This window comes from Aplidium turbinatum, chromosome 9 (assembly GCF_918807975.1).
Source record: "Aplidium turbinatum chromosome 9, kaAplTurb1.1, whole genome shotgun sequence".
Taxonomy (NCBI): Eukaryota; Metazoa; Chordata; class Ascidiacea; order Aplousobranchia; family Polyclinidae; genus Aplidium; species Aplidium turbinatum.
Genome location: NC_137480.1, coordinates 26,164,049 through 26,185,733, shown reverse-complemented (window position 1 = coordinate 26,185,733; position 21,685 = coordinate 26,164,049). Strand labels below are relative to the sequence as shown.

General features: G+C 35.8%; 1 protein-coding gene and 1 non-coding gene across 2 annotated transcripts; both read left to right on the top strand.

The window, feature by feature from the left end:
• Positions 1-3,773: 3,773 nt before the first annotated feature.
• Positions 3,774-3,847, top strand: Trnai-aau (transfer RNA isoleucine (anticodon AAU)). Its single transcript has one exon. It is a non-coding gene; the product is annotated as a tRNA-Ile (tRNA).
• Positions 3,848-9,781: 5,934 nt separating this feature from the next.
• LOC145777615 (synaptotagmin-5-like) lies at positions 9,782-21,125 on the top strand. Its single transcript, XM_082589046.1, has 9 exons — positions 9,782-9,881; positions 14,511-14,914; positions 15,609-15,697; positions 16,321-16,453; positions 16,848-16,996; positions 17,376-17,513; positions 18,118-18,247; positions 19,477-19,648; positions 20,254-21,125. Exons 2-9 carry the CDS (start codon positions 14,593-14,595, stop codon positions 20,495-20,497), a joined length of 1,377 nt encoding a protein of 458 aa, XP_082445172.1. The 5' UTR covers positions 9,782-9,881; positions 14,511-14,592; the 3' UTR covers positions 20,498-21,125.
• The last annotated feature ends 560 nt before the right edge of the window (positions 21,126-21,685 follow it).

Genomic DNA, 21,685 nt, shown 5'->3' with positions numbered 1-21,685 from the left:
TATTTGAAATAATTTTTCATGTGTATGTTATTAGAATAATACTTTATGATTTATTAAAATTATTTTTTCAGTTTTGTAAGTTGCAGAACTAACATTTTTAATTTCTTAAATTTTATTTCGTGCTAATGTTTTAAAAAGTTTTAATTTACAGTATGTTGAAATAATTTTGTTTTCAGTTTTAAATTAAGGAGCTTAAAAGTTTGTAGTTTGTTAAAAGTATTTTTTAGTTGTTGGTTTTTGCAATGAAAAGTTTATGATTTATTAAAATTATTTCTTCAGTTTTGTAAGTTACAGAACTAACATTTTTAATTTCTTAAAATAATGTTGTTTTTTTCGTGTTAATGTTTTAAAAATTTTTAGTGTACAGTTTGTTGAAATAATTTTTTTATTTCTCTCAAGAATAATACATCCGCTTATTTATTCTTTTTTTTTTAAAGATGAAGTATTTCCAGCAACCATAAGCTTACTCCCAGTAACCTTAAGCGTATTTCCAGCAACTTAAAGCACACTTATGATTTGCAAACTCTTAAATCGTTTTTATAATCTTAATCTAAAAATCATAAAACACTTTGGATGTGTCTCATGAGACTTTTAAATAACAACACTGTTTACTTAGGGTTTCACCTCCATTCGGTTCTGAAGGTTTTATTGTTGAGCTGTTGGATCCGTGATCGATCCCACGCTTACATTTGTAAAACGGATTAGTGTCTTGTTTATACTATGGTCACAAGTATTTTTTTCACATTTTCAACCCCTGTTATTTTTGTTAAACACACACATGGTTTACTTTGTAGATGCTAAAATTTTATACTAGTAGTTTTATGAAGTATATTACTTTAAGTGATTTATATTTTCTACCTGCTACAACTGCAATTTAATTTCACATTCATTCTTAGCGATTTAGAGATTACTTATGTATATTCTTCTTATTCCATAAGTACAATTCATCTGTAAAGATAATAATTACCTATAACTGGCTGTTTTGAAGTAACAACACATTATTTTTGAATCGTGGTAAGTTGTATTGCATAAATCAGTCTTAATGCTGTTTTATTAAAAACGTCTTTGGTAGGCTACATATGCGTTGCATTTTTCCAACTCCAGAACCACTGCACAAGATTGTTTAAGAAACAGAAGAAGTCACGGAGTTGCATTGTTTTGATGAAATGCTTTGACGGGTAAAAATTTTGTAGTATTGACGTAAATTTACCATTCAAGGGTTGGTAGTTTATAAGTTTATAACACAAGATTCACTTTAGTTATAACTTAAGATTCACTTTAGTTTCCTTGTTGACTTGCATAAGTAACTAATTAATGTTGTTTTATGAACTTTCATAACAGATTGCTGTTTCGTTAGGGTTCTTCAGTTTTATAAAGTTCAGTGCTTAAACTGTTTTGAAATTAGCCTAAAACAGCTTTAAGACTGATTTATGCAATACAACTTACCACGATTCAAAAATAATGTGTTGTTACTTCAAAACAGCTAGTTATAGGTAATTATTATCTTTACAGATGAATTGTACTTATGGAATAAGAAGAATATACATAAGTAATCTCTAAATCGCTAAGAATGAATGTGAAATTAAATTGCAGTTGTAGCAGGTAGAAAATATAAATCACTTAAAGTAATATACTTCATAAAACTACTAGTATAAAATTTTAGCATCTACAAAGTAAACCATGCGTGTGTTTAACAAGAATAACAGGGGTTGAAAATGTGAAAAAAATACTTGTGACCATAGTATAAACAAGACACTAATCCGTTTTACAAATGTAAACGTGGGATCGATCACGGATCCAACAGCTCAACAATAAAACCTTCAGAACCGAATGGAGGTGAACCCCTAAGTAAACAGTGTTGTTATTTAAAAGTCTCATGAGACACATCCAAAGTGTTTTGTGATTTTTAGATTAAGATTATAAAAACGATTTAAGAGTTTGCAAATCATAAGTGTGCTTTAAGTTGCTGGAAATACGCTTAAGGTTACTGGGAGTAAGCTTATGGTTGCTGGAAATACTTCATCTTTAAAAAAAAAAAGAATAAATAAGCGGATGTATTATTCTTGAGAGAAATAAAAAAATTATTTCAACAAACTGTACACTAAAAATTTTTAAAACATTAACACGAAAAAAACAACATTATTTTAAGAAATTAAAAATGTTAATTCTGTAACTTACAAAACTGAAGAAATAATTTTAATAAATCATAAACTTTTCATTGCAAAAACCAACAACTAAAAAATACTTTTAACAAACTACAAACTTTTAAGCTCCTTAATTTAAAACTGAAAACAAAATTATTTCAACATACTGTAAATTAAAACTTTTTAAAACATTAGCACGAAATAAAATTTAAGAAATTAAAAATGTTAGTTCTGCAACTTACAAAACTGAAAAAATAATTTTAATAAATCATAAAGTATTATTCTAATAACATACACATGAAAAACTATTTCAAATAAAAAAAAATAGTTAAGTTTTGTTTTACAAACTAAGAAAGTAGTTTTGACAAACCGTAACCTAAAAAGTTTTTATTCTAACACCATACACACGAAAAATCATTTTAAATAAAAAAAATAGTTAAATTTTATTCTACAAAGTAAAAAGTAGTTTTGACAAATTGTAAACTGAAAGTTTTGTTGTAATAACATATACACGAAAAATTAATCACAAACTTAAATTTTATTAAACTGAAAAATATTTTTAACAAATCACAAACTTTTAATTGCACAAACCAACAACCAAAAATATTTTTAACACGCTACAAACTTTAAAGCTGTATGATTGACAAATAAAAAAACATTAACTAACGAGGTGCAAACTTTATGTTGCATAATTTGTAACGTTAAAATCTGTGTTTGGAGATTTGTTTGTGTGTTTTAATCAGCAGGTGTCATTACATGTTGCAAAATTTGTGCTCTCATTCTGCTGGAGTTTGTATTTTTCCATGCTTGTCTTAAGGTAACAATTTGTGATGTAGATTGCGCTAGGTTTGTTGATTTTTTTCCAGTCCTCAGATTGTAGAAGTATATGTTGCAACAATTTGTTCTATAGCTGTTCATTTGGGTGTTCTCATTGTATAAAAGAAATGTTGGTTGTTTAGCTGGTATTAGCATCATCTAAAATCAAAATGTAAAATTTATTCCTGCATGATAAGCCTAAAGTTACGTTGTTTTGACCAAGCTATTACTCTAGGTTAGTTACATGTATCAAACGTTACTGTAAAGGTTTAGCTGAAACCACTGTTATAGCGAAACGTAGACCTAAAGAAATAAAGGTTTACCGAAACTAACATAAACCGAAACGAAAATTAACCGAAAGGATGAAAAAATGCAGTATTTATTATTGTTCAAGATGATTAAATGCAGTATTTATTAAGGTTTTTGGACAAGTCATAGATTATAATAATTATACCCAACCCTTTGATCATTTGCCGTACAATGAACTAAAACCGATCCACAGATCAAAAAACTCATCAAAGTACAACGAAATCTTCAATCAACCTAAACATTCGAAGCGTGTCCCTTGCCAACTCCAAAAGATCAACACCAATTACAAGAAATCCTCAAATATTTAAAAGTCCTAAAGGATCAATCACCAAGCGCGTTTCGACCTCAAAAACGTATTAAATTAGATTCTATTCTGTGATTGTTTTGTACGATTTGTCAATAAAATATGATTGAAACTGTACTGTCTTGTTTCTTTTGTCAGTCAGCACATAAGTTTTATTAAACAAGATTTCCAGTTAAAATTAAAACACAGCAAAATAAAATGGCCGGTTAGCTCAGTTGGTTAGAGCGTCGTGCTAATAACGCGAATGTCGCGGGTTCGATCCCCGTACTGGCCATGTATTTTATTTTGATTTAAAAAAGTCTTTGTATATTTCTTTCAGTAGAAGAAGTAGCTAAAAGAAAAATCTAGATTCATTGGCGTTTGAACGAACTTCAGAATTTCTTCGAATTAGGCTATATTTTGTATCCAATTTAAGATGAGCTGTTTGCTATTGCAATCAGTGGCGGTCTGGCGAAGCAGCCTCTTAATACATGTTTTAAAAAATGGCTTAGGTAATTAGGCATACAAACACTTCCTGGTTCAAATCAACCGTTATGAATATGTGTTACCTTTGATATAGCGTCATCAGCAGAAAAATGTGCTCACAATATTGTCCCAAAAAAATACGCTCACAATGCGTAGGAAGTTCAAATGTCCAATGTGCGAGGGCTTGAAAAAATACGCTCACAATGCGCAGAAAGTTCAAATGTCCAATGTGCGAGGGCTTGAAAAAATCCTCACAAAATTGTCCCAGAAAAATATCCTCACAAAATTGTCCCAGAAAATTATCCTCACAAAATTGTCCCAGAAAAATATCCTCACAAAATTGTCCCAGAAAAATATCCTCACAAAATTGTCCCAGAAAAATATTCTGGACCCATAAAAATGTGCACACAAAATTGTCCCAGAAAAGTATTCTGGACCCATAAAAATGTGCACACAATTTGGTAGCAAGTGAACGCAATACACTACTTCCACCTGCAGGGGAGCTTGCGGCATGTCAAAGAGGCTGAGGAGCTTCTCGCCTTACGAATTGTGCGTAGACAGAGATGATCACAGGTAAAGAAATTGTTTAAGATGTTTTTTTTTTAAGCATTGATCAAGCTTTAAATTTACACTTTATGCTTTTATTTTGACCTTTGATGCAGTACTTCGCAAATCTATTTACAACTTTTTATGTAGATGTCAATCTTTCAAATATTGTTACATAAATGCTCTCTGCAATTCTGACGCTCTTGTCAAATCGTCGTATTTCAAATCAGCCATTTGCAGCTAACTTGTCAACAATTCCCCGCAACAGCATTATCTGTTAACTAAGTTATTGTGAATATTCTTGAATTGTTTGTTTTTGTCTGTTTGGATGTATAGTAATTAAAATGGACTTATTGGTCTGGCGCAAATAAAATAATAAACAAAATTAATGCAAAGAATACGAAGAATACAGATACTTCATTTTCTTGATAAAAAAAATTAATATAAATAAAGTGCATTGCAATTACTTATTTCTGACATTTTTTTTTATAATATTTATTTCAGTAAATAGAATGATAAAATTATTGACAATAGTCTAGCGCAATTTTTGCCAACAGTCTGTATTGTACAAACTATCTTTGTCTTTTCAACGACGAAGAATGTCAAGCTGGAAGATCGATCTATTGTGACGATATATCGCGACCTACCTGCAGGGGAACTTGTGGCACGTCAAAGAGGCTGAGGAGCTTCTCGCCTTACGAATTGTGCGTAGACAGAGATGATCACAGGTAAAGAAATTGTTTAAGATGTTTTTTTTTTAAGCATTGATCAAACTTTAAATTTACACTTTATGCTTTTATTTTGACCTTTGATGCAGTACTTCGCAAATCTATTTACAACTTTTTATATAGATGTCAATCTTCCAAGAACTTTTTAACCAACTTTTTATATTTATTTTTGGGTTTGTTTTTGTCTGTTTGGATGTATGGTAATTAAAATGGACTTATTGATCTGGCGCAAATAAAATAATAACAAAATTAATGCAAAGAATACGTCAAACAATGCAAAGAATACAGATACTTCATTTTCTTGATAAAAAAATTTAATAATTAAAGTGCATTGCAATTACTTATTTCTGACATTTTTTTATAATATTTATTTCAGTAAATAAAATGATAAAATTATTGGCAATAGTCTAGAACAAGAATAAGTCTGTACATCTGTATTGAAATACCACACAGAAAATGATTTTTGGTAACAAATGTAATTTTTGAACTACAAAGCATCACTTTGTTTATCAGTTACTTGATTGTCTCATTTGCTGGAGAGCTATTTTTCAAACTTATTTTTGTATTTTTTCTGCTTCACTTTTTCTCAGATATCCTCGGAACATTGTCCAAGCAAAATGCCTTTGTGGCGGATGCTATGACGGAACAATGGAAAAGCGCAGTTACGTCAGCGAGGCTATAAAGGTGAATATTGACGTCATCCGGTTGAATTGGACTACAAACGTGAACGAATGCCGCCATAGAAATCAGTGTTATCTGGAGACAATTGAACTTCAAGTGGGATGCCATTGTACCATTCCAGTGATGTCACAGTATTAATGTTTTGTCTGATATACAATGATCACAATACCACCATTCTAATGATCAAGATTGTGGCGGACATATGATCGTAATATACAAGCAATGGCGTACGCAAGAATCTATTTAAACAAGTCATCCTTAATGTTTCTTACTTTTTATGTAAATCAAGTTTTGTAAACAGGTATTTGTGTTGTGATGCAAAAATTATAGCCAAAAATGAGTATTTTTAATTCCTTTTTGCTACAAAATGCAATCTTAACGTAACTCAATTGGAAAACGTCTTCGTACTCCACAGGAAAGATCGACCAAATTCTGAATCGACAGTGCATTGCATTCACGATTTACATCGAAATTTGCATTAACCAACAAATTTTTAACTCAAAACGTACGCCAATGTTCTTCAAGCTTTCTCGACCATCTCGTAGCCCTAATTATCAGTAAATGACAAGTGTACTGTACGTTTAGTGGACGTGTTATAGGCTCACTTTTGTTTCAGTCGTGAACTAAATGTTGATTACAATTAGAATAGTCTCACAATTTTTTTCAACCCCTCCTTCCCCCATGAAAAATTCCTGCGCACGCCACTGTATACAAGTCTATGTTTATTTATGTTGTGTGGTTGTGTTGTCATAAAATACTGCATTCTTCAGACGTAAGTTAATTTTTATATATATTAGTCTACACGACGCTTTGTGGCTGATGTGGGAGGACGATTGGGGTGATTGCTTCCCCCATGCCCCCTTCTTAACATACAGAAAAGTAACTATGTTCACAGTGTATTTGCCGGTTTGGATTACTGTAGATATACATGTTACTGTGAAACATGCTGGATATACATCAGTATGTTTTATTAAAATTGTCCTCCCCTAAGGTTATTTGCTGGATCCACCCCTGATGACGCTTGTACATATTACATGAAGTAGTTTGTCGTTTTGGTTGAAAATCATGTGACGGTCCTGTATCCACACGCCCCAAAGAAACAAAAAGTGGATTTCAACTTTGTGCACACCGTTTGTTACACAACAATAATGAATGAATGCCTGATTGCTTATGCTTGTTGACGAATACAATAATGTAATTTTGGACGTATTGTTTTGTCACTGTAGATCGATTGTTTACCAACTTCCAATAAAATTATTTCGTCAGTTTAATTAATAATTGTTTTTTGGAAATTTAACCAACATCATGAAGTGAACTTAATTAACTTGTGCAACAACCTTGCTTAGGCTTTAATAAAATAGAAAGCAACTACATCTGTAAATGAAAAGGATACATAAATAACTGCTTCCTACAGTACACAATGCTGCAACAAGAGAACTGAATGAATGAATGAACGAAGAAAGCGTAGAACCAAAGCGTGTAGAAAACAAGGCAATAATTAACTGAGTAGAATGCTTGAGGAACAGAGCGCCGTGCTCAGAAACACACGACACATCAATCACGAAAACTTAATAGCTTGTTGGGTATCTATTCTCTACAGTTCGGTTCAGTTTCTTTTTATTTCTGAACATTATACAACAAAAACAATATATGCCAAATATAGAAGAGGTCTAGACTCTAGAGTTAGGTGGCAGCGACAAACGCGAACGTCATATCGTGCGTGATACCAAAGCAAGACAATCAGTTATCTTATCTGATCTTGATTAAAGGAGTTGGACTTGCTTGAAATTGCAGTACAGTAATTCTATCGGTTCTCCTCCGGAAATCCGCGGACCCACAAGGGGACCCCGAAACGTTTTCAGGGATCAGTAAAACTTTCCGAATTTGCAGCATGATTGATAAATTTCGACATTTAAAAAATGTTCGGGTTTATTGGCGCATTACAGTGATTCTCAAAGTGTTGTTTGAATTTTCAAATGGCGTCCCACAAAGGTTCAGTTTATATCCAAATATAATGGGAATAGAAGATCCAAGAAATGGATTTAAAACATCCAAAACTTGGACATGACAGATTTTGACTATGGGCATATAAATGGTCGATCATACTGTACAATCTACATGACCTTAAAAGATACAAGGTAAGGATACAGACGATAAAGATACAGACGGAAGAAATCTAAACTGAGCACAAGAAATCCAAACTTAGGCATAACAGATTCAAAACAAGGTCACAAGAAAACCAAAACATGGGCACAAGTGATCCAAAGCTTGGGTAAGGCAATTCTAAAACATGGGTATAGGAGATCCAAAAACATGGGCATAAAAGATTCAAAACGTTATCATAAGAGTATAGCTTTGGTAGAGATAATTCTTGAATACCACAGTCAGATAATTGATAGCAACTTGATAGGATTTGAATTGCATAATTCAAAAACAATACATAAAATAAAAGATGGCCACATAAATTCGAACGTATTTGGCAAAACTTTCTGCCCTCGTCAGAAAAATAACTTAATTGTAATTAACTTGTAATTAATTTTAGTCATTTATTTATTAGCATTTTACGAATATCTGCTGTTTTGTTCCGATGAATGTCTTGCCATCTTGTAGCCTTCATCATGAGCATGCCTACGTTCTGTGACCTCTCATAGGCTTTCTTTTATTTCTGCCGTCAACAATTTCAGTTTCTATGAACTGCAATTGAGGATTTTGTTTACGAAACATAAATGTTTGGTCGAGTAGGTTCACTGTCATCGGGCTCTTGTATAGTAACGTCTGCGTCTTCAAATATACAGTAGCCAACACGATACACTTTTAACACGTGATCAAGAAGTGCAATAGCTCGCGAATGATGGCAGCTTTGATGTAGATTTTTATGATACAAAACTCATTTAGTGCAGTGTCACACAATTACATCACCGATCGGCTGCATAGCCGAGTGGTGAAAGCCCTGGAACGGCAATTGAAAGGGCGCCGGTTCGACACCGCTCAAGAGCATGCGACTGTGCCTTTGACAGGACACTTAAAGGCATGCCTGAAGGTGGACACGAAGATTGCCCTCCCGTCCACTTAATGTAAATTATCAAGCACTATGTGTAAGCCTAGACACGACAAAGAACACCCTTGCATGTTGGTCAGTTGGTTGACTTTCGGTTTGTTGGGAGAACAAATATGGAAAGGTTAAAACTGTTATGTCACAAAGATATATGAACATTCAAGCAGAGATACAGCAGAGCAGTTGTGGTTTATTCTTCATTCTTTTTGGCTATTAACAGTGATACCTACCTATCTCTATTTTTAACTGGGTGAAAAATTTTGCCATTAAAAATTTTGCAATTCAATTGCCTTGCCTGTACACATCATTGAAAGGTCAAATGAGTGCATGTTTGGCCAGACAAGGCTACTTCTCAAATTAAACAAACTGATAGAGCAACCGCAGCAAGACGCTCTGTACACTATAGCTGCTCCTGTTACACCATAATCGAGATGACCCATTATCGGACACGGTCAATATACTGTAATAAAATAGAAATCCAGAAACCGAAGGAATGAATCATGGACATTATTTTTATCATGTTAATCATACTCAGATTTTTACATGAGGCAGATGGAAACAGAAATCGAAAAATGGGTGTGTAGTAAATCAGAAATAACTTACCGGTCCTACTCATTTTGGAAATTTGTTGAATTTACAAGTCGTAGACAACACACACATCACAAGTATTCGTTTGTTGAGTAAGGAAATTCAGACTTTAACACGTTCTGTTTTCAATTTTTGTTGTTAATGTTTTTGATATTTTGTTTCTTTTCTCAAATGTATCGCTCTGACGAAAACAAACCTACGCACGTGACGTAACATTGATCCCTGCAGCGCTATTCAATTGTGAGGTCAGTGAGTTATGTCTGTTTGCTTCGAAGATGCAATCATTTATGAACCAGCAAGCTGCTTGATACCAATGCAGAAAATAAAAAAAATTCCTTGTGTGCTTAAAAAGCTCAGTGGTGACACCGCGTGGTAAGGTACAATATTAAAAAATGAGCATAGGCCACATAATTGCTCTACATGAGACTTGCAATTGAAACTTACAGGTTGTTTAGATTGTGTATTGCTGTGCTTATGTCAGCATGACCAACCAACGCAGTCGACAAAGATTGAGAGTAAAACCTTCAAAACAAATTTGAAGCAAAAACATCTTGTTTAAGAAGAACCTCAGAAAATCAACATTCTCAGGCTGGTGTAAATATTTCAAACTTGCGGATGGTTTTAATTTTGATGCAAAATTTTCTGGTTTTCTATCTTGTTGTTTCGTCGTGTACCCAAATTGTAAGCAAATCTTGGATCTCGCAACAAAAAGTGGACCTCACAACGCTCGATGAACACACAATCTATTGGCTGCTGCGCCTGGATGTAACAACGTGATCTGCGGCGTTCTCAAACGAAACAAGAAGAAGTAAGCAAATGATAAGAGGCCCCGTATCAGGAAAAGAGTGATAGAGCATACATGAGCCATGTCGTTCAAGAACTTTATCAGAACTTTATCAGATCTGGACAAGATAAAAGAACAGAACTTTATCAGAACTTTATCAGATCTGGACAAGATAAAATGGCTGTCTGGGAAAGCACCTTCACGTGGTCGTCCCGAAACTACCAAATTGAGAAACTAAACTTGCTATAGAAATAAACTTGCTGTAAAACAATAATCATTATTCAAATAAATAAGGGTGTCGCATATTCATTAGTTTTGCGTCGATCTACTAACCCTTTACTCTTGGCATTTATTTTATTTTTTTACTTTGAAAAGATGAAATAAAATATATTTTGTTTGGTTTCGTTGCTAAAAATATCATTTCAAACAATCACAACAAAAACTGAAAGTTCAAGCGGCGCTGGTTCGATTCTCGGGATGTTCACTTGAGCAACGCATTTCAAGGTCTGCTGTCCATTTAGCGGCGCCTAGTGTTTAAAATAAATCAAAAACAACAAAACTTCAACAATCAGAAACTCAGTTTGTCGATTTCAGTGACTGGTCTGTGTCAGCGGTTCAAAGGCTCTACGAGTATGAAAAACTGTCAGGAGCTTTTATTGAAGTATCTCAGTTCGAAGGTCAAGAACTCCGCAATCGATTATGTATGACCATGATTATTTATGTTGTATTTAAATATCAAGTGCAAAGTGTTTGCTTTCAACTAAAGAATTGCTGTAATGCATCGTCATCATCTTTATGATTCATAATGACCGGTCACTCTTCAAACGACGCTATGATTTGCATATATCCATGGAACATTACATAAAATTTGTTTTTTGAAATATTGCTGTGGAACTTGTATTTCTGATCTACCTAGTTGACCTATAGTAAATGATAAACGATCGTATACGCTTCTTTCCCATATTGGATTGTACCATCTTCAAGCCACCTAATGGAGTGGAAGGTCTGGTTGTCTTGGATGATGAAACTAAACACTGGCTGCTCTCTAGTAGCCTTCGAACATAGCCCGGGAATGTCGTAAATCTGGGGTGGTGAAAAGACAGAATCTCGGCTCACACGACGACGGCGACGGCTTCCCATTTTGGAATGCGAAATACGCTTTATTGGCATATGAGGTGAATCATCTCACTGGAATTTTTTTAAAGGATCGAAACTCTTTTTTATGGTTGGCCCACTTGTAGTTTCGCCACATATACACATCGAAAGCTTTAAGTCGCTTGATCAAGGTGATTGTGCAGCTGTTATTATGATGTGACATTTGACCATCTTTGTTTTAAATGTGGTAATAACGCTTCATTCTCTCTGAGTTGTTCAAAGGACGTTTATGAGACGTCCTCCAACGCGAAACTAGTGTTGGAGAACACGCCGCAAGTCATATGCAAATATTGTTCGGGAATACACAGCACAAGGCGCAGCGTAGCGTGTTTGAACAGATGACATAAACGACAACGCGCATAATTACCCGCTCGTAACATGATGTGGTATCGTTCTGTATTGCGTAGGATTGCATCATCAACACAATCATACGAAATTTCTTCAAATTATGTTTAACAATCGAGAAAAGAGTTTCGAAAATGACGAAACGACGAACAAACGTCATCCAGAAAATCTTTAATAGAAAAAAGGGAAATTGCAAACACTTTTCGCTCGCGCTAAAATATACAACTGCACCTTGGTTTATTGACTGCCTTGTACAGTACGTTCTGATATTTTAATTAATAAATGAATCCATACACTGCAAACCCAACTTACCTTGGAGTAAAATTTGACCGGCAGTTGACCTACAGACCCCCACATCGAGTCACTCCGTGCCAAGGTTACCTCGCGAAATAACCTCTTGAGAAGCCTAGCAGGAACAGGATGGGGAGCCCGAGCATCAACCTTGCGTACAAGTGCACTAACCTTGGTCTACAGCTCAGCCGAATATGCCTCAGCTGTATGGAACCGCAGCAGACACACAAAAAAGATGGATGTGTGCATTAACGACACCTTGCGCATCATCACTGGCTGTCTCCGCCCCACACCTACTGCTTATCTGCCAACTTTGGCTGGCATTGCTCCTGCTCATGTCCGTAGGGAAGAAGCCTCTCACAAACTGGCTCTACATGCGAGACTCGATCCTCAACACCTTCTCTACAGTCACTCCCAAACAAATGGACCAGTCAGACCTCAACGCCTATCATCAAGGCGCCCATTCCATCGATATGCTACACAACTTGTGGATAAGAACTTCAGCTGCATGGAAACATGGACCCAAGAATGGAACGAGCTGCCACATATCCCTCCCCAGTTTTCAGTTATGCCAGCACTCTCCATCCCTCCTGGAGCAGACCTCTCAAGAAAGGCATGGGTCACATTGAACAGGATCAGATGTGACGTTGGCTGTACTGGAGCTAATTTGTTTAGGTGGGGGTTGCATAATTCGCCGATATGTGTCTGCGGAGCGGTAGAACAAACAATGCAACACATACTCCACGAATGTCCCATCTTACGACCCCCAAGTGGAATTACTGGTATTCGACAACTGGACCCAACTGCCGTATCTTGGCTGCACGAGGAGGCATTGCCAATCTAAGCTACTGCAAGTCAAACGAGAGAAGAAGAAGAAGAATAAATGAATAGTGAAACATGTCCAAGTTCCGCCTGTTGCACGGGAATGTTCATGCTTGCTATATGCTCTCATAACCATTTTTATTACGTCACTACCATTACTAATGGTTGATTGTACAAGAGTTCTTAAACTAAAAACGTAATTGCGCAGTAAAATTTTGCACACCTAGTGCAGTTATTACAGATGAAAACGTGTTTTGAAACTATGATTTGTTACAGCATCTCCTTAAACAACAAACAAAACACAAGTGAAATTAGTGGTTTTACGCGATGCAATCTCACTGCTTCTCATTGTGAACACCAAACTGCCTTGTTTATCATAATGGATTCTATTAATCAGCCAGTTGCATCCAAAAGCCTATAGACATTTCCTTTATTTGGTTTCCCAAAAAGTATATTTCTAAGCCATCCATAGCAAACTTTCCAAACTGTGTCGTATGTTCTGGATGCGTCAACTACTTTTAATTATCTCAAAGGAAGCACGTGTTAGACACCGGATAATACAGCGCGCTTGTATCTTGCTCCGCCAATTGGTATCCAACATGCAGAGAAAGCACCCTAAGCATTCATATGGAGAGGGAACAGGCTTCAGCCATTCTAAGGAAAACTTAAAACTTGAATATTTTGATACAATGAGAGCCAAAGTCAAAAAGTCAGTGATTATATAAACAGATTGTCACTTTATACATTGTGTGATCGTTTAACCTAATTTGCACCAGCAGAACGCATCATGTCATTTAAGTCAGTGATTAGATTTAAGAAAGTTGGATGTTCTTTTGTCCCACATTAAGCTACTGCATATAAAGAACTCAAGCGACATCAAAATACGATGTGTGATGAAATTCCAACGTAAAGCTTCACATGTAGACTATAAGGTACAAGAAGCCACATGAAAGGATATTTCTGATTTGGAGAACACGAATATCTAAGGTTGTCTTTGGCATTGCCCAATCAATAAAACATTGTTTTAAACTAAAATTAAAAGCAAAACATAAGGTTAGAGTGCTGCTTTTAGTGCTAGATAAACTAAGAATGAGTGTGGAAGTACTGGAAATAAGCAAAGCTACTTTTTTTTAATTTCATTCGCCGGTTTCTAGACTATTGGTCGCTTTAAATGTTGCTATATTCAGTGAGATTTCAATTCTATTTGAGCACAAGGTTGGAAAACAATGTGAAGTGTCTTTCCCAAGAACATAACACTCACAGTCGGTGTGGCAATTAAATTTTTTCTTACCAATTCGAGGCATAGTTCGCTTTTTACGCTTTGCTGTTGTGGAAAAACAAGCTTGGGGAGTTTTATAGAAAAACTTCTCTTTCGTCTCTTGTAAAGTGATAGAAAGTGGTCATTTTTGAAAAGTGAAATTTAGGTTGATAGTTGAGACCCAACTCTGCATAAATTTTTAATTTGTGGTTTGTTCAGAGAATGAAGTTTTAGGCTAAATCGACCTGAAACAAATCGGAGCAGTTACTCTTCTCAACATCATGCAATCGATATAAGAAGGATGACGTTGTCGGCTGGAATCCTCACGGGGATTATTGTAGTTAGCATTGTCGGTGGGGTGCTGCTTGCGTGGGCCATTTATTTTGTCATAAAGAAGAGACGACAAAGCGCCGAATACTCTCAAAGATGCGAAAAATTGTGGCAGAAGTATGAAGCCAGAAGTCGAAAGTCACAAACAATCGCAAAGCTCCCGGAAGCGAAAGCTTCATTCCTCCATTCTCACCTTCCGGGACAGTTCTTCACTGCCAGGGAGCTCAATCAAAACAAGACACCGGCGTTTGTTATCCCAGGAAAGACGGATTTTGATCCGGAAGATGGCGATGGTGAGCATAATCATTGTGTTTTTCATCAGAACTTTAAGCACAAAATAAAGTACAAAGAAAATATCGATTACTTCATTGTACTACATTGTAAGCTGTCAGGTGTATTTGGAAATTTTGAAAACTTAAACACAAAAAATACATTTAAGCTACATTTGTTGCTTACAAAGCATGGCTAAAGAAGACAGGCTAGCTCCCCCGAAACGAAGAAATTGCATGACAAGAAAAATCTACAACTGCTTTTCTTACTTTGAACTAAGAAATCTGTATAACAAAACAACGGTTTAGCCTTTTGACAACCCATCGACATTTACATTATGGTACTCCTCTAACGCCTGCACAGTGCACAGTGCACAGTGCACAGTGCACATGTACATGCACATGCACAATGCACATGCACATGCACATGGGAAGCGAAATAAAATAGATTTTTGTTTGAAACAAACTAAACTAATCAATCATTCAATTAATTGAAAAATCTTTGCCTCTTTTAATATATGGCGCTCACTGCAAATGCACAGTGGAAATTATTGCCTTGACTTTCTTGCGTTTATTCATGGACGTGCCTGATGACCTCAGATAATGGTCTGTAGTGGGGATTTGTTGGCGCTTTATATCAGAAAATTCTGTCAAGAGTTTTATTGAAAAATGCAATCTAACGCAAAGAGATCTATTGTTAGCAAACAATTCGTTGCAGGAGATCAACTTAAATCTATTGTCTCGATGCAATCCCCGATTGAACCTGGTTCGCTGGATCCTCGTCTCTACCGTGGAGATCACCAAGAGGTAAATTGTGAGGGTTTTCAAAGACCTTTTAAGAGACTCACATATAAAGTGTTTCATTCCTATTTCGATTTTCTTGACAGTTTGCAAATCATTCGTTTTTTCATTGTATTAACGTCTGCAGACGTTGATACAATCTGAAGGATGACTAATTTTCTGTCTGAAAATATTTTTGCCTTGCCTCTTTGTATTTTTCGAACAATTTTTTTTTACATTTCCTGTCAATCCTACCATGTTTCAATATTTTGGTGCGGTCAGAAAAGAATCAAAGTAAACTGACCTTGGTGGAGGCAATTTATCGCAGTTGTAAAATCAAAGCAAAATTCAAGCAAGAATGGCACCATCTAGCGAGATGTCTATTATGCATTTTCACTAGTTTGCTGTAATCAGCCTAGTTTACATGGCGCTGCCGAAGTAGGATAGAATTTTCATGCAACTGCAGCAAAAACAAAACTACAATTTAGAAATAAATAATTTTCATTTTAGTGCGTCCATGATTACTTTTAATTTCTTTGGAAGAGTTCTGCTTTTCAGTGATGTTAATTGAGTGCTGCTTTTCAGTGCTGGAAGAGTGCTGCTTTTCAGTGATGTCAATTGAGTATCAAGTCGCCTCCTTGCTTTTGCAGAGTTCCAGCTTCGGCGCAGACTCGCAGACGCGTATACCTCAGGTGTTCCTCTCGATTGAATATGAGGATGCCACCAAACGTATCCGAGTGTTTATTGACCAAGCAAAGTTCTTGAAGCCACCTAGCAACATTAGTAAGACAAATATCGATCCAAGCGGTGGCGGTGTTGTTTCTTGTGTTTACTAATTGGAATTCTTAAGATCAGTTGAGAGTTGAGAAGGAGCGATCTTCCTGGCGTCAGCACTACCTGACTACTCACTACAGAACAGCGAGCATTGTGTTTCGCTGGTTTTGCCCCTAGTTTTGTTTAAACCCGTCTATTTTTGTTTGTTTTGTTTAAACCGTATGAACAACGACTATTTTTATTTCATCGTCTGCGTATCATGTATTGCAGCTGGTACTGCACTTTTCTAGAGTGTAAAAAATAGAGAAATGGAAAAAATATTTGTCAAAATTGTAGTTTTTTCTTGTATTCGATGTATACAATAGGTCTTTATAAAGACTTCTGACGTCACAATGTGTTGCAGACACCTGCAATCCTTACTGTACAGTGGCTATTGTGCCTGGGTATCCGGAACAGAAAAGTGGAACCAAATGGAACACAGCAAGCCCATTTTTTGGGGAAACATTTAGTTTTTCTTTTGCCAAGAGTGAACTGAAAGAAAAAACTTTGCAAGTAAGTTTGACCTTGGAATAAAAAGGTACAACTTTACAACATTGAAACCAACCGTAATCTAATTAGTATGTCCAACACTAATCTGGGTTATATTCAGTGACCTAGTGCGCAAGTAGTTTAAAATTTATCGTAATATGATGCCGATCACATCAGCATCAGTGCAACAGCTGTGGTTTCATGTCGAAAAAAGCAATTTGTTTTTAAAGTATTTAGTTTTGAATACAATAAGTGTTATTATCAAGAGAAGGTCAGCTTTTTGTTAAGGTCGTGTCGCTTTAATTTGAAACAAAGCAAGAGGCAGCAAACATACCTTATAATTGAATTTTAAATTCATTTATTGTTGTGTATAATAATTAAAGCGCCTTGTGCGATATCTCAGCTGAAATTTTACAATTTCGATCGACACTCGCGACACGTTTGTATTGGGGTTGTCCAACAAAAGCTGGAAGACTTTTCATTTGATTCTAAAGCCAACTTGTGGAGAAAAATTCTTTCACCAGCTCTTTACGGCGATCAGGTAAGTTTGTTATTATGCTTCCAGAAAAAAATCATTTTCAAAAGCAAAGTCTATAGCCTACTTAATTTTAGTAAATGTAATGTCGGAGACTTTACCATTTGCTCACTCACAACGTCTCAGTAATGTTTTATCATAGGCCACAGTGCATACTTGACTGTATATTTGCATTTGCTGCATTGATGCGATAAATGGTATAAATAACACAAAAAGAGTGTTAATGCCAAACTCGTACATCCTATTCAAGAATACCAATGCGTTACATAACCTTCGTGGTTTTGATGTTTAAAAATGGCCCCAACCGCCTAACTCAAACTAGCAGGCCCAGAGAAAAGACCACAGATGTCAAGTATGGCTTCAGCCTGACAAGTGATGCTGGACTTTGGCACCTTCCGTAATCTGCAACTGCAAAAAGTCTCCATAGCCAGTAACCACATAAAGTTTCTTACTCAGTATTTCGTGGTTTTTCTCCCTGAAACAAAATTTGTTTGTGGATTTTTGAAGGCTTGCTTGTGTTTTGTTTAAAATGATAACTTTGTCTGAAGAAAATACAAAAAGATATTATTTGTCTTTGTCTTGGTCCCACCAACAACAATTCCACCTGCAGACACCCGAACAAGCTGGCGAGTTACTTATAAGGCTCGGATACGCAACACAAGAGGAAAAGTTGACAGTGGTGGTTCTCAGAGCGAGGTCTTTGAAAGAAATTGGCGATGAAAAAAGAAAAACACTTCCAGGTAACATTCCAAAGAAGAAAAATAGCATTTTGGTCTGTTATTATATGACGTGACACAAAGGCTAGCGGCTGATGCAGAGTTGCGTGGACAATGTTTTCGAATACCAAAGGTCAAGAGTATTTTCAATTTTACTTTTTTTTATTTTTACAAAACAGTAAGACTTTTTAAGTAATTGGAAACTTTTTACTGTTTTTATTTTTCATGCATGCGCTAACTCAGAAGTAAATGCGCATGCCAAAATACCAACCAGAAAATAAAATATTGCAACAAATAATAATATAAACAAACTAGAGATTTCAGTTTGCCGTTCAGAGCTGAACAAAAGAAAACATGTTAACACAGGGTGGTCCAAAACTGCGAGGATGAAGAGCAATAAAGGTTTGAGGAAAATGTTATGGGCAGCCAAAAAGTGATTTTGAGCTTGTAAAGAAAATACAATACATAACGCATCAAAAAAATAACAAACCAAAACAATTTATAGTACCGGTATACTGTAGCTTCTTGCTTTTGGTTATTGTGTCAAGCTATTCGGTGGTTGACCAGTGTAAGCAAGCTTTCAGGGTGTCATCAGCCATTCTGTTAATCGTGTCACTTTTCAATCGCTTCGTAAGTAAGAACAGAGTTTTCGCAATTATACATAGGCCTGCCATCAAACATGGTGCACATCTTCCGTGTAGAGTCTGTTTAATTAAGCTCTTTCGAAACGGATATTACTTGCGAGCACACCAGAAATCTGGTTTACCATTACCATTGCTTTTGGTAAAAAAAAAACACTTCTCTCAAACAAAATTAAACTCTCTATTTTCCTTTGACACTTATTTTATTAATGAATTACTTCACTTGACTAAATAGATAAGTTAGCAGCTAACTTGCAACTGAATTCAAGAGTCTGTGCGAGCAACAAAGAGCAAAACCCAATGCTAGTCTGTGTCGCCACAAACCGTACAGTATAAAGAAATTCTTACTTTATGTTAGTGACCTGTTGATCTTCGCTTTGATGTTGTGCGACTTATTTAGGGTTGTAGAATGCAATGCATTTATGTAACGCATTGGTAGGCGTATTACAACACCTGTGGATTTTGCACTGGAAAAGCCAGCGCGCATGAAGTGTTTGCGTGCCGCACGAAGCTTCATGCGGCCCGCATGCCAAGGTTTGGGCCACCCTGTGTTAACTTATCAAGAAAACTGGAATAAATGCGAATGATATGACCTTGTATATTGTTTTCCAGATCCATACATCAGAGTAACTATACTCAGAGAAGGGTCGAAGTTGAGTAAAAAGAAAACATCTACAAAGAAAAGCACCTGCTACGCAACTTATAACCAAGTCATTAACTTTTCGATACCGCTTCATGTGCTTCCGCTCATTGAAATCCAGTTCCATGTAATCCACGAAACTAAGTAAGATTATTCTGTTGAAATTAAACCAACAGCCACTACAGTCTTCTTCTTTTATTGTCGCACTTGATTCCAAGCATTGACTGCCTCTTACATGAAAACTTTCCAAGATTCTCTGTTGTTTGCTTTGTAAATTAGGTGTATGTTGGTGTTAGTTTTGTCAGTTTGTTGGTTTAAGTAGGTTAATCTTTGTCTTTGCCACTACAGTACGTTTATAAAAAAGTATTTTTAGGAAAACAGAACAAATTCAGAAAGATAAACTTTTTCACATTTAGCCTTAAAATATTTTAAAATTGGTTGCTGTGTATGAAACTACTGCAGGGTGTGGTTATAAATTTCCTCAACAGGATACTACAACACCAAGGGCACAAGCATCTACTCTATAGACACGCGTACTAGTCTCATAAATGATTACATTGAAAGCAATCAAAATAAAAAAAACAACCGTATGCAATGAGGATTGCGAGGGTCGCTGTTAGGTTGTTACGTCATAAGTAGCCAAAGGCGTGTAAATTCGATCGTGAACACGAGTGGCGAGTGACGGATGCTCGGCTTGTTGGAATCTAAACTAAAATGATCTGTTACTTTTTATTATGTCCATTACTTAGAGACACGATGGCAGGAGTTGAAAAGAAGGAAGTGATTGGATTTCTCGAGATTGGGTCTCATTCAACTGGAGATGAATTGCAACACTGGAAAGATTTAATGAGCTTAAGGAAACGTGCTCGCTGGCACTACCTAACGACTTATAATACAAGTAATGTTTTGTCCTCAAGTGGGCAGTGTTCATCTGTGGACGACGCACCAGCGGCAAAAGATGAGTCATCACTTTTAAAAAGTGCAACGTCATAATTAACTGAAAAATGTGTTGAGCCGCAGCGCTGTGAAAACAAATCGAAGTTAAGCGTTTCTTAATCGATGCTACTCCCATTGTTGACCACAATAGCTGCTTTTATTGTTACATGCAGCTTATATCGACTTTCCGATACCTCTTACGGCGCCAAATAGCTGATGTTTATATTTGAAGTGTTTTTTAATCCACGTTTTCTACATTTCATAATTATCTACAGATTTTTGCAGAAGTTGACGATATGTTGTATATTTGTAGATAGACTATTTTTTTGCCTTTTGCAATATTGAATATATAAACGGATAGACCATTTTTTGTACAATCCCGCGGCTAGACGGCGCTGTAAGCAGCGCTTCTTTTCCTTTTCTGAAGTTTTCGTCAAACAGAGGTTTAATATTCAAGGCAATAAGCTTTTCGAGCGTTGATAGTTTTAGAAACGAAAACTTTTCATATGTTTTAAATTTTTGTTTACAGATTTTAAATGGTAAACTGTTTAACTTTTTATTCCCTTCCCTACCAAATCAGAGTTGAGATTGCGGGATTGACAAAAGATTTCATAACCAGAATCAAAGAAGTTCGGTTTAGCAATTGTCGTCATAGCTTACAGAACAAAGATTGAAAATACAAAATTGTCAAACACACTGTGTGAGTGGAAAGTTGTCGTCCAGGTTTTATTTACAAGAATTGTAAGAAAAATAAGAGGTGTACCTGCAAACGTCTGCCAGATTGGTTCATGATACAAAAGAAGACCCATAAAAGATAAAAGCTGACCCATACAAGTCAACAAGTGAAAGTGCGAAGATCAGCAACGTCTCAAGCACATGCAGCTCCACATAGAGTGAAAATCACTTGACTTTACAGTTCACAACATTTTTTTTATTGTAAGAAAAAAAATGCTAAAAAGATATTGTGTGCTGCAGGAAACCTTAAGTTGGAAACAGTTGGCCTTTGTCTGCAGTTGCCTTTGTAGTCATTATCGTTTCTCACAATGGAAAAGTGTTGCCATCTTCGCTGTCTGGAGAGCTACTTGTTTTTGAGAGGTTCGCATCTTTACTTTCACTTCCCTGTCGACAAAGTTTGACTTTTGCAAATGCTCGCAACCACGATAGCAAATCAACCATTTTTCACATTGATCGTCTGTAGACGATGAATCAATGTAAGATCAGTTTAAGTTATAACAATCAGTTATA

Coding starts and splice junctions, on each gene's coding strand:
- LOC145777615 (XM_082589046.1), top strand. CDS start 14,593: ATGACGTTGTCGGCTGGAATCCTCACGGGGATTATTGTAGTTAGCATT. Junction 14,915..15,608: donor TGATCCGGAAGATGGCGATG/GTGAGCATAATC, acceptor AATTCGTTGCAG/GAGATCAACTTAAATCTATT. Junction 15,698..16,320: donor ACCGTGGAGATCACCAAGAG/GTAAATTGTGAG, acceptor TTGCTTTTGCAG/AGTTCCAGCTTCGGCGCAGA.